The sequence below is a fragment of the Vigna angularis genome, chromosome 2 (assembly GCF_016808095.1).
Source record: "Vigna angularis cultivar LongXiaoDou No.4 chromosome 2, ASM1680809v1, whole genome shotgun sequence".
Taxonomy (NCBI): domain Eukaryota; kingdom Viridiplantae; phylum Streptophyta; class Magnoliopsida; order Fabales; family Fabaceae; genus Vigna; species Vigna angularis.
The window spans coordinates 52,130,084-52,142,408 of NC_068971.1; the positions used below are offsets into that span (position 1 = coordinate 52,130,084).

The 12,325-nt window shown below is 31.2% G+C and overlaps 2 protein-coding genes across 2 annotated transcripts; both read right to left on the bottom strand.

Moving 5' to 3' along the window:
• Positions 1 to 184: 184 nt before the first annotated feature.
• Positions 185 to 3,740, bottom strand: LOC108320273 (3-oxoacyl-[acyl-carrier-protein] reductase 4). Its single transcript, XM_052873038.1, has 11 exons — positions 3,368 to 3,740; positions 3,131 to 3,273; positions 2,615 to 2,668; positions 2,158 to 2,238; positions 2,039 to 2,084; positions 1,851 to 1,945; positions 1,505 to 1,537; positions 1,069 to 1,203; positions 881 to 974; positions 718 to 800; positions 185 to 555 (listed from the first exon to the last, which is right to left on the bottom strand). The coding sequence occupies exons 1-11, from the start codon at positions 3,531 to 3,533 to the stop codon at positions 523 to 525; spliced, it is 963 nt and encodes a 320-aa protein (XP_052728998.1). The 5' UTR covers positions 3,534 to 3,740; the 3' UTR covers positions 185 to 522.
• Positions 3,741 to 5,415: 1,675 nt separating this feature from the next.
• On the bottom strand, positions 5,416 to 8,289 carry LOC108328451 (protein Iojap-related, mitochondrial). Its single transcript, XM_052873039.1, has 4 exons — positions 7,936 to 8,289; positions 7,721 to 7,808; positions 6,259 to 6,356; positions 5,416 to 5,665 (listed from the first exon to the last, which is right to left on the bottom strand). The coding sequence occupies exons 1-4, from the start codon at positions 8,218 to 8,220 to the stop codon at positions 5,594 to 5,596; spliced, it is 543 nt and encodes a 180-aa protein (XP_052728999.1). The 5' UTR covers positions 8,221 to 8,289; the 3' UTR covers positions 5,416 to 5,593.
• Positions 8,290 to 12,325: the final 4,036 nt, after the last annotated feature.

Here is a 12,325-nt window from a genome sequence, read left to right on the forward strand (position 1 = left end):
ACTTCATACGAAATCTACAAGAAGGATTAGAATTCCAATTAAGATCCGATATGACTAAACCTTATGCTATCAAAGAAAAGAAATTTAACTATTCTTTCCCTCTAAACTAAAGTTACTTGTGTGAATATAAACATAAAAATTAAAAATTATATTATTTATAATTTAAAATTTAAAATCTACAATATTTTTAAACAGATTCGCATTATAATTCAGCATGTTTCCATAATGGGCAGGTATCTAGTTAATAAACATTGCAGTTTCCGTAATGAACATCCAAGAAAGAAAGAAAAGCTAGGGCAAAAGCGACAGAGTTGCTTATCAGAATTATGCCTATTCCGCGAACATGACCATAAATCCCAAAAGGGAACAAAAGATGCAGAACATCTTGAATTTCACCATGAAGTTCAAATAAGCCTCTACTACGGTAAACTAACTTAAACAAAACTCAGGCAAAGAACAAACTATCACCTTACAGCAGGAGTTTGCAAAAGCTCACGTTGTCAGTGTAAACAGATTGCTGGATTACATCACCATACCTCCATCAATGGTGAAAACCTGCGCCAACCAATTCTAGTCTAAATAAATGCTTTATGTGATAAGTGGAAATGTTAACTCTCCAAAAGAAAAAGGGAAAAAACGTAAACGACGTAAGTTATCCCTAATGCATAACTTGATTTAAAAAAAAAAGGTTTGGTTAATTTTACTTCCCTATTTTACCTGCCCAGTAATGTAACTAGAAGCTTGATTAAGAGCCAAGAATTCCACCAGTCCGGCAACTTCCTCTGGTTGGCCATATCTTCCTGAATCCAAGTTGAAAACGGCAAGTTAACAAAAAAATTTAACAATTTAGAACCTCCATTAAAGTATTCCCAGTGTTCACCTAATGGGATTGTCTCCAATATCTTTTTCTCAATGTCCTGTCCTAACTTGGCAGTCATGTCAGATGCAATAAACCCGGGAGCAACTGCATTAACCTGGCAAAGGAAACCAGGTTTAAGTTAACTCCGTCAACTGACATTGGAAGCCTTTGATGCTAGAAAGAAAATGCATAGATATTTGGTAAATTACGGTGATGTTTCTGCTAGCGTATTCCTTTGCAACTGTTTTTGTGAGGCCAATTACTCCTGCTTTTGCAGCACTATAATTGGCTTGCCCAACATTGCCAACCAAACCAACAACTGACGCAATATTGACTATCCTTCCCTACAAGAAACAATTTACATGAAAGTGAATATCTTAGTTTCCATTAGCTGTCATCTTGCAAGCCATAAAATAAGATAGCGGTAGAATGGATGCTAAAAGCACTAAATTTAAAAAAGGAATCGTTTGAAAAAATATTCACTTTAGGAATAATTAATCACTTCACATATTAATGATATTAAAATGATTAATGGGTAACCAGTCATTGAATTAATTAACCACTAGAGCTGTCCATTGAACTTTTTCACCAAGGATTTCTCCAAAAAGAGAATCATAATAAAAGAACAGTTTAGCGGTATGTCACCTTCTTCTTCTTCATCATAACTTTAGCAGCAGCCTGCAAAAATAAACTAGCTCAGATCCAATTGAAAAGAAGAGAAAAAAAACCAAGCTTTTGGGTTTGAGACAATGCTTTCTTGATTTATTTATTTAAAAATAATTTCAGAAATGCCTCCCTATTTTCAAATTGCTTGTCATTGTTTCCAAAGATTTATACATAACATTTTAAGCAGGGCTTTTTCAAAAAATATATATTTTACTTACAAATCTTCATAAACAAGTGACATTTTTATAATTATATTATAAAACAGAAAATGATTTCTCAAGCTAAACATGAATTTCACACAAACTCTGATTGAAAACATATTTACCTGTATGCAAAGAAAAACACCAGTTAGATTTAGATCAATAACCTCCTGCCATTGAGATTTCTTCATTCTCATTAATAAACCATCTCTAGTTATTCCTGAAAGACATTATAATATTTATTTGAGAATGACTGGAGAAAAAGAGAGGGAAGGAAGGGGGCTAGCTCAACCACCGGAGCCTTCCAACTTACCTGCATTGTTTATCAATACATCAACTGTTCCCCAAGCATCCACTGCCTGTAGATGTAAAAGTTACGAAGCAGCCAAAGTAGAATAAGGTAAATGTAATGATTCCAGAATATTTGCTCACAGTTTTAATCATAGCCTCCACATCAGCTTCGTTAGAAACATCTCCACCAAATGTAAGAGCTTGCCCACCAAATTCCTCAATCTAAAAGAAGAGAATCAAACAAATAAGACATGATTAAAACAATGTAAAATGCGTAACCAAACAAATCAATGCAATTCAGGCAATCACTCCTTTCTCCTGAGTAAGAGAAAAAAATTAGGCATCCATGTGTTATCGGGGCAATCCTCTAGCACGGCACCACCAAATTATGCTGATATTGTAGGATATCCGAATCTCAAGTATATCGTTAATGAAGAAAATGTATAATAAAATAATGAAAGTAATCCTATAGGTTCAGACATAGTAAATAACTCTACATTATGGCCCAAAATATGACATCTGCACGAAAGCTATATCACAAACAGCAACTGTGCGCACAAAAAAGTAAACACACAAACTTCAGGAGGAAAATTTCTACCTCCTTGGAAACCTCCTCGGCTTCCTTCGATGACCTTGCATAGTTGACCAGAACCTGCAATACAAGGCCAAGTTACTAAACATCAGGATCCCAAAGCAAATCACGATAGTATTACAGCAATGTAGACAACTTTAAGTTCTTAAAGAAAATTCCATGGAATACTCTATATCGTGACAAAATTTGAAAAAAACAAAAAACAGATTTAACAAGAGAACTGCGTATCCAAAAATCTGGATCTTCAACATTGCGTCACAATCGCCAGAAGCATTTTCTTATGTGTCAAATTTTAAATCTAAAGAAGTTCAACCGACTTAAACTGCACATTATCACTCGTAGTCTCACGCAACTTAAAAAATAGCAAATTCAAAAGCAACAATTTGAAAATGAGATACATTTATACATACGTACACTATGTGAAATGCACAAAATATAATCAACAGTCAGTTTCATTTTAGTTTTTTTACGACAGTGAATCGTTCATTATCAGATTACGCTCAACGATAGGCGAAGACGAACCTTGCAACCTGCTTTGCCTAACGACAGTGCAATTGCTCGGCCAATACCTCTGGAAGCTCCAGTCACCACTACAACCGGCGCTTCCACTTTCTGAGTTGCTCCAGTTCCCGCTTCCTCCAGAGTAGCAACCTGCGCCCTCACACCTGCACTTAAGCGTATCAAATAATCACCAAAACTGAACACGCGTACATAGTAACGAGTGAAAAGCAAAACGCAAAGAAAAAAACAAATCGGTACCAGAGGATCTAAACGGAGCATTCGATTGGTGACGAAGACCGGAAACGGAACGGTGATTCGTGAGAACCGGAGACCATTGCCGGATCTGACAGACTTTCCGGTTACCAGAGGCGGCAAAGTTGGCGGTTCGAAGAGCGACACAATTGGATCCGGCAATAGAAGCCATGAGTGTTCTTAAAACGCAACGAGAAGCGAAAATGGAAGAAGAAGCCAGAGAGAAAATAAACGTGAAGGAGAGAAAGAAAGTGTGTTGCAGTTTTTAAAACAGATTTAGTTGTGGTTGTTAAGATTAGTGTTTGCGTTGGAAGCTCCGCAGAGAGTGAATGTTGCAAAAGAGAGGGCGATGGTAACGAAGGGAGTGTGGTCTGTGAGAGAGGAGGCTGCAATTACCGTGTGGGCCCGTGTATTAAGAGAGACTACACGAGTGTACAGAGGGTAAAAATGTAAATGAAGGTCTTCTTTATACTTGGAAGCATCGTTTTCGTTGGGGGCGAATTGATACACCATTCACCTAAACTAAACCCGTGTTTGACTCACCAAAACTATGATTAGAGCATACAACAATTTATGTTTTCTTCTTTCTACATAATTTATTTCATTACATGTGTCTATTGGTAATAAAATAAAGGAATCTAGAAGTAATCTCCAAATTTGTGTCCAAGTTTATTTTATTCACATTTGTTATAAAGAAGTAATTGTTACTGTGTCATTCAATTTTATTTCCTTTCAAATTTACAATTTACCTATATTTTACCATTCACTTTTTCTTGTACCATATTTTAGCTTTATATTAATAACATAACCACGTAACTAAATAACAAATGATGATAAAAGGAGGACGCGTAAAAAATTTATGATACATTTAACAATTAAGAAAAATACAAAAAATATAAAAATATATATATAATACTAAAATGTTAAAAAACTTCAACTATAGAATTTATAAAATAATAATAGTTAAGTAGCAAAATATGTAATATAGTTAATAAAAAAATAATAATGACCAGGTCCGTTATGCATTGGGTATTAGTATCTCCCGCGTTGTAATCCATCATAAGGGTTTAATCAAACAAGATTTCTAATGACACATTGATAATAGTCTTCAAAATGTGGAAAAGGGTTTGTTCATGCTTTTGTTGTTTTGGCACAATCTCACTTGGCTTTAAGGAAAGATCTATTACATATTACCTAAAGTTGGAAAAGTAAAATAACATGTCAGAGGAAGTCCCTACACTGGATTGTTTTACTGTAATGACTCATGGCCGATTGGAAAAGGAAAAAATTAATCCAAAGAGAGAAACATATTTGAGAAATTGTAAAGCATGCTTAGAAGCAGATTATTTTATAAATTATTATAATTTATTTATAATATCATGCTATCTCATAAGACTTGAAATAATACATTATTTCATTGATTAATTTATAATGTATTGTTAAAAATAGTTATGTAAATACAATAAGTAAAAAATATATATATTATTATTTTAAATTTATTACGAATGCAAGTACAGTTAAACTTACAACTGTAAATTCTAATTTTAAAATGTAAAAAATTAAAAAATCTAAAAGAATTTAGAAAATATTGCCAAATTTTGCGACATCAAAGTTCTTAATATACAAGTATTTAAGAAATAGAATTTCTTGAAATTTTTATTTAAAATTAACTTCTAGTTATTAGCTGAAATTTTTTCAAAAATAATTTACTTCGTCAGAAAAAGAATTCAGAAGTTAGAACCATTTCTAAAGAGAATTATCTGACTGTTAAAAAAAGTTAAAGTTGATTTTTATATTGAAAAATATACTTTCTTCCGTTTTCATCACTCTAAGTTGAAAATATTTCATTTTTTTAGCCATTTTCCAACTCAAGTAATTTTTGTCACCTAGGAGAATGAGATGTATGTTTAATATATATATATATATATAATTTTCTGTTTGTAAACAGGTTTTTTAATTCACATATTTATGTAAGTGATGTAAAAGTCTAGGCTCCGGTAACGATTCATGACTCACCAAAAATAAAAGTGGAGTGCATGATGATGGACAGCTTCAATGTTACCTCTTTTCTATCTTTACCATTGCAGCTAGACAACCCTAGCAAAATTTGTATTCAAAACAACTAAAATAACAGATCAGAAAACCGTGATATGTATACAAACTTCTAAATTGTCTAGATCAGATGCAGTCAGAAGCTACAGTTTTAAAAGGTTGTTTACATTGAGACACCAATTAAGCATTCTTTTGTGCAGGTTTCTTCGAATTGTTTTTTCGACGAACCTTCACCAAAGCTTTTTGTAAATCCTACAATCAGTAAAAAGAAAAATGATCATTCGAATCATTCATCCTACAGTATTTATTTCAAGAATACATATTCATCATCATAATAAAAATAATAAAGACATATGTCTATATAATTGCTCAAGCCCAGTTGAACCAAGCCATATACACTAACATAAGCCTAATCAGATAACTCGCGCGAGCCCCCAAAACCGATCGAATGCCTGCTCTAAGACCTCCACCAAGAATAACTTAAAGTACCATTTTGAACTACTCTTGACACAAACTGGTACAGGAATTGGCCTCAATCACAACGCCTAATCCATAGGAAGATTTGGTGTGGCAATACCATCATAATATAAATCCAAGTAGTGAATGAATGTTAAGGTGGCAGGCACAGAAGTAAGAAATGGTGAATTCCACTTAATGGTTTTCAAATTGAGTTTTATTTGGTGCGCTGTTATCTACACTATTAACCAATAAAAAATTTGGTAGGTATGACAGTGTAAATATAAGCTATAAATCAAAAAATGATTAAATAGTAAACCTGTAACAAACCCAAACTATATCTAACTATCTTACAACTTAAAACGAATATAAGCTAGCCTCATACTTACCCCATCAGGTTCATTTTGACTTGTCCCTCGGGTCCAAAGACCCTCCAAATTGTAGTAAGCTCTGGCCTTTTCATCAAGTGCATGAACTATCACTTTACCTAAACATAAAAAAAAATGAAACAAAAAGGAAAAGCAAGGCATGTTAGAACTATAAATCCAATAATTGAAAGTTTTCATAACATAAAAAGCAATGTTCACCGATCTAGCAAATCATACATCACCAAAAATAATAGACTGGTAGAAGGAAAGTGACAGAGAAAAGACCTATTAAACCCAGACTAACAAAGTAATTTTTTCCCCGAAGCCTTGTCAAGCCACGCATGCGCTGAGCAATGAAAAGTTAACATGAAAGAATCACTAAATTGCAACACCTCCCGAAGTAGATAAAAAGAATTAAACCACAATGTTAGATTAGTTGTAACAGACAAAATTCAGTTAATTCTTCAATAGAAGAGTCATGCATGTTGAGGGGCAGGCTCACCCACACTTTGGCCAATGGGCTGCAGGTTATATTGCCCCATGCAGATTGACGGGCTTAAATGTCCAGCCTACCCACACCTTTTTACAGCAGGTTGTGGGCCGGCTCACATGACCCGTCTTACCTTGTCATCCCTAATCACCCAAGAATGGTAATTCGCTGGCTCCATTCACCAGTGAAGAAACTGGAATAAGTGCAAGAAAGAAAATCAGAGGTTGGAGAGTGTAGAAACTGATACCATGCTGAGACTAAACTCATTATCTTGTTTGATTTAATGAATATCACGCAGAGCAACATACGCTGAGACAATAATGTTGTGGAACCAACAAGTTAATTTAACAACTTTCTAGTACTAACGAACTAGTAATTTGTCACACAGGTAGCATAATCAATTAGCTAGGATAGAGTATAAGTCTCCACTTAAACTGCATCAGTAGCTCTCTGATGTGAGTTTCAACCAGTATCTGCATATTGGTTTACTAATTTATAACATCACACAACATCTATCGTGTGGATGGAATAGACGTCTCTGAAAAAGAAGACCCCATTAAAGATAGTAAACTTGTTCTTCGTAAATATTAATTATTGGAAAGGCCTGTGAATACCTAACATTCCTAAAAGAACAGAACATTTAGCAAATGCAGTCAAGATGCTAATTCATGACATTGTATCTGTTATCAGCCATTATCACTACTGCAATTTTCTTTACTTGGAGTTCTGTTTGGACAAATTTCTTCAAAATGACTTTAGGTGAGAAAAATTAAAAAAGAGAAGGTAAGTTAAATTAGCTCATTGCACAAAGTAAAAGATAAAAAAAAACAAAAACAAAAAGTTATATAAGAACAATTCTACAAATTTGGGTATGTATAAATTAATTTTAACCGAAAAAAACTATCTATTGAAGAAGATTATCCAAACGACCCCTAATGGATTTTCTAAACTCAACAAAATGAACACAAAAATGATTACAAAAGCACGAGATACCAGAGTCAATGACTATCCACTTTCCTCCCTCTTCACCTTCTACACTCGGTAGCATCATTCGTTCAGCTCCTCTCTGTTTCTGTTTGGCCTGGTTAATTACACAAATATACATAAGTCGGAAGAAAAACAAAAATGAAAACCACTTTTGAGTTTCAATCGAAAATCAATAATGCAAATATAGCGATAAAAAGGACGAAGGAAGGAGGGTGTGGTGCCTTGTAAATTAGGGCTTGGGCTATGTTCTTGACGTGCCAGGTGGACCTGCCAGTGGCGAGAACCATGAAATCGGCCCAATCGCAGTGCTTGGGAACCGGTATCACCTTAACGTCGTCAGCTTTGATATCCGTCAGAACCTTCTCGATCTCCGGCAGATCCAGAAGGCAATTACGGCCGTCAACGGCAGACAAAGAACAGAACCCTACCTTCTTCTTCCATGGTTGATGAAGAAGAAGGGCCTCTGAATATCGCAAACACGTTCTAGTTCGAAGAAGCCCCCACATTCCAGTTCCACGCTCAAATCAAACCAGAGTAGTACGAGTGAGTTTGTGAATAAACCTTGGTAACGGACGACGCCGTTTTCATTTCTAGGTTTTTTTTTTCGCTGCCATTAATCTATCCGCAATTTTTCTCTGTTGTATTTTGGGTTGAATTTGATTAAAAGCATTAATTAAATCGTTAATATCGTATTGTAATCTTCTAATTTTTTTTATGATTCTTTTAATTAAATCGGTAGTAATTTGTTTAGTGGATAATAATGTGATTCAATTATTCAATCTGACATATATATTTTAGCATTCTTATTATTTAAATAGTACCAACTTCAATTTAACATATAATAAATATAGATTCTTTCTAATAAATATAAGCATTACATTCATCAAAATAAATTAAAAGATTTTATTGAATAATTTCAATAAATATTGAGGTCAAAATAATATTAAACCTATTTAAATTCACTAAAATGTTAATTTTTTTTCTATTTGTCTACTGTGTGTATATAGTTTCGTAGATGGGATTCTAAGAACTCAGTTTTCAACATTTCCCATACTTGGTCCTTGATGTAGTGGATTGCAGTAATAAAAGAAAACTAAAATAAGTATATTTATATTATTATATAAATTGAATTTTCCATTTTTTTATATATTTTTTCTAATTTTTTCTTTAAACATCTTTTTTAAATGAACTTTAACTATTGTCCACACTTATTTTATGAGAAGCACATACATACAAACGTATAAGAAGGGAATGATGACAAATTGAAAAAGATATTTCTTTTGGAAGATCTATGATGCAACCATGCGACAAAGGTCAAATTTACATTTATTTGCATTCGTGCATAAGCAAAAGAGCTTTATCTTATGTCAACATCGATGTCCATTTTTCAATAGAAATTCTTCTGGCATCGTTTTCTTTTTTGTACTCAATATTTTCCACAATTCCCATGTTTTACTTAGAAAGTTTAGTAATGTTAAACTAGTCCAACTAGGAATCGCCGCGCTACAATTGTAAAGTTGAAAAACATGTTTTGTTTTGTTTTCTTCACTATTAGTTTTATGTTCCTTACATATTAAACATGGTTTTGCATCTCAAAAGTGTTTTTACCTATTTTATTAATGTATTTTTAGAGAGGCTGAAAACAAGCAGAACACAGAAAATTGAATCGTGCATTAGGAAATTATTGTTTTTGTTTTTTCTTTTTCTTTTTTGTTTTTTACTAAATTAAATGAATAAAATATATGGATTTTACTGAAATTTTGAGTGTGAATTTACGGATAAATAACAAAATTTTAGTAATGGTCTGAAAATTATTATTGATTGAAATTGAATTCTTTGTTATTCAAATGAAAAGTTTTTCTTTCAACACTTAGGTTATCATGAGAGTTTAGAATTTTTATGAATATACAATAAATATGAGTGATGAGTATTTTCTTTTAGATAATACTATTTATATTATATCATTAATATGGATTGTTTACTTATGTTCTCATTAAAATAATACTTATTTCAAACATATAACAACATTGTAATTAATAATAATAAAATAATTCATTATTATAAACAATAATTATAACATCAAATTATTGAAATTAATTATGATATATAAATATTATATAAGTTTAAATTATTCCATAATAAAAAGATTTAATCAATCTCATTAAATCATGTTCAAATTTCTTCAAATAGTTAATCATTTCACCAAGTTACATAATAGGTTTTGTGGCAAAGAGAGAAAAGATGTAAATTCTTAATCATATTCACCAACGCATATTTCACAGTCTTACGATAAATAAATTTCTACAAACTGAATTTTCGAAGGTTTTGTCCCTTTCATAATTATCCTACAAACATAATTTTTTGACACACGTACCCTAGTTCACCCATTTATATGTAGTTTTGCTAGATGTATGATTACATGAATTTATTATATATGTGGGACAATAAATATAAATATATAGAGAGAGATAAATGAATGAATAAAAGTGTCGTATTCATTACAAATTAATCTATTTTTTGTTTTGTCTCCGGAGGCACTTCACTCTCTCATTTTTCATTCAAACTTCCACATGTCAAAACTAGAACAGTGAACCACATTTCTTCATTTTCTTTTATGCTTATAGAAGAGTAGATAAAAAAAGTGTACATATGTTTTGTCGCATCTTCCACATTTGAAATATTTGTCACGATATTTCGAAAAAAAAAATACACAATTCATAACAGCAAATTTTAGTCTTTAAACAAGTACAACAAATTTATAATATTTAAATTTAGATATTAGACTTAAACTCCATTTGTAGCAAGAAATTTTAATATATTTTTAAAAATTGTATAATTTCATAAATAATATCCTTTTTTATACTTTTGAAATAAGTGAGGATGAAGTGATACATTTTTATATTTATTTGAATACAGTATAAAGATAAAATGATTATAAACAAATAAATTTTATACTTAAAGAAAATATAAAATAAAAAGAAAGTATAAAAAATCATGTGTCAAAATATTATTTTTGTTTTGAAACTGTTGAAATTTTCGTTATCGATATCTAAATTAAATTCAGAAGTATATTAGTTGAGTAATATGTTTAATTTTTACAATTGTGAAAAAAATCAATAAGCCTATTATGCTAATTTCGGGCAATACCCAGTTCGTTCCAAAGTCTATATATATATATAACAAAATAGCTCCAGTTTTGAATGTGTTTTTTTTAAATGTTTTTTTTCATAAAACAGACATGTTTATTTCTTGTGTGTTTAATCTTGAAATTTAACAAGGTTTTTAAAAAAATCTTTTTTTATATTTATACACTTTAAAGCCTATCAATCATTTGTGATTATAAAAAAATTATTAAAAATAAAAATAAAAAAATGCAAAGTGTAGGACAATACCAAATTTATGATAAATTTTATACTTGACTATACATAGGCAAACAAATTATATTTATTATAAGAAAAATCTAAAAATATATTTGGAGGTAAAACATTAAATTACCTTTAGATATTAATGGATGATCCGATAACGGTTCGATAGCGAGTGGAACAATATGTCTAACAAACAACAAATATCACTAGTATATGCTCTAACCATAACTCTGATATCATGTTAAGAAGTAAACTTCGAGTCTAACTCAACTTCACAAAATTGACTTATAAGATAAGGTTTGCATTGACTTATATATTATAAATTGGCTTTATCTCTAGTCGATGTAAGACTTCCAACAATCAGTACAATGACTTCCTTAACAAAAGAACATGTACACATAAAAATGCAAACATCAATGTCATCTCCTTGTTTAATAAACCACTCGTTCATTAAAAATATCATTACAAACTAGTAGACCTGTCAATTTGGCCCTCCTTACATGGTTTGGCCCTAACCCACGTGGGTTGGGGACAAAAAAATTCACAGGGCCAAAAAGTTTCTCGTAGAAAAAGCCCACGGGGCCAAAATATCTTCAAAAGCCCTGTGGGCCAGGGCCAGCCCATGGACCTTTTTTTTTAGAAAAAATGTTCATTTTGAATACAAGAAAAAATATAATTAACTCCTAATTTGTTACAAAAGTAGTTACTATAGAAAATAAATTAAAATTTTTATAAGAGGAGAGTTCTAAAATCAAGAAGCAAAAGCACAATATTTATTGAGTTAGATTCTCTGAGTATATAATTAAAGGATCATTTTATAAATTTGAAATTTAAATATTTAATTTCACTTTTTTTTAAGTTATAAGTAAGAAATTAACTTTTTATCTAAAATTATCCTAATTGAAATTTAAGAGAAGATTTTCTCTAATTGAAACTCTTAATTTTAAAAAAATGAGGCTTCTTTATTTTCTTAGAAAGTTATTGAAAAAGAAATTAAATATAAATGATTTTCTTTTTCATTTTATACTCAACAAATCATGTTCATAACAAAAATAATAAATAAAAAGAAAAAACTCATAAACCTTATGCAGACTAAAGTTGTATTCGCCCATAGAATTTAATCTCATCGTACTACTCACTCAAAATGTTTACATTTTAAATGTCGTAAACATAAACATACATTTATGTTATGCGTTCTAATTGAAAGTTAAAAATAAATTATTTAATGTGTTAGTTAAAGAATTGA

Bases quoted from the DNA above. Each gene is read 5' to 3' on its own strand.
- LOC108328451 (XM_052873039.1), bottom strand. From the start codon at position 8,220: ATGTGGGGGCTTCTTCGAACTAGAACGTGTTTGCGATATTCAGAGGCC. The intron at 7,809-7,935 runs GCACCACACCCT...GTAATTAACCAG, and splicing joins CCCAAGCCCTAATTTACAAG to GCCAAACAGAAACAGAGAGG. The intron at 5,666-6,258 runs GTAAGTATGAGG...TACTGATTGTAG, and splicing joins GTCAAAATGAACCTGATGGG to GATTTACAAAAAGCTTTGGT.
- LOC108320273 (XM_052873038.1), bottom strand. From the start codon at position 3,533: ATGGCTTCTATTGCCGGATCCAATTGTGTCGCTCTTCGAACCGCCAAC. The intron at 2,239-2,614 runs GTAGAAATTTTC...CTCTTCTTTTAG, and splicing joins CCGAGGAGGTTTCCAAGGAG to ATTGAGGAATTTGGTGGGCA. The intron at 1,946-2,038 runs GTAAGTTGGAAG...AATGTCTTTCAG, and splicing joins TGTATTGATAAACAATGCAG to GAATAACTAGAGATGGTTTA.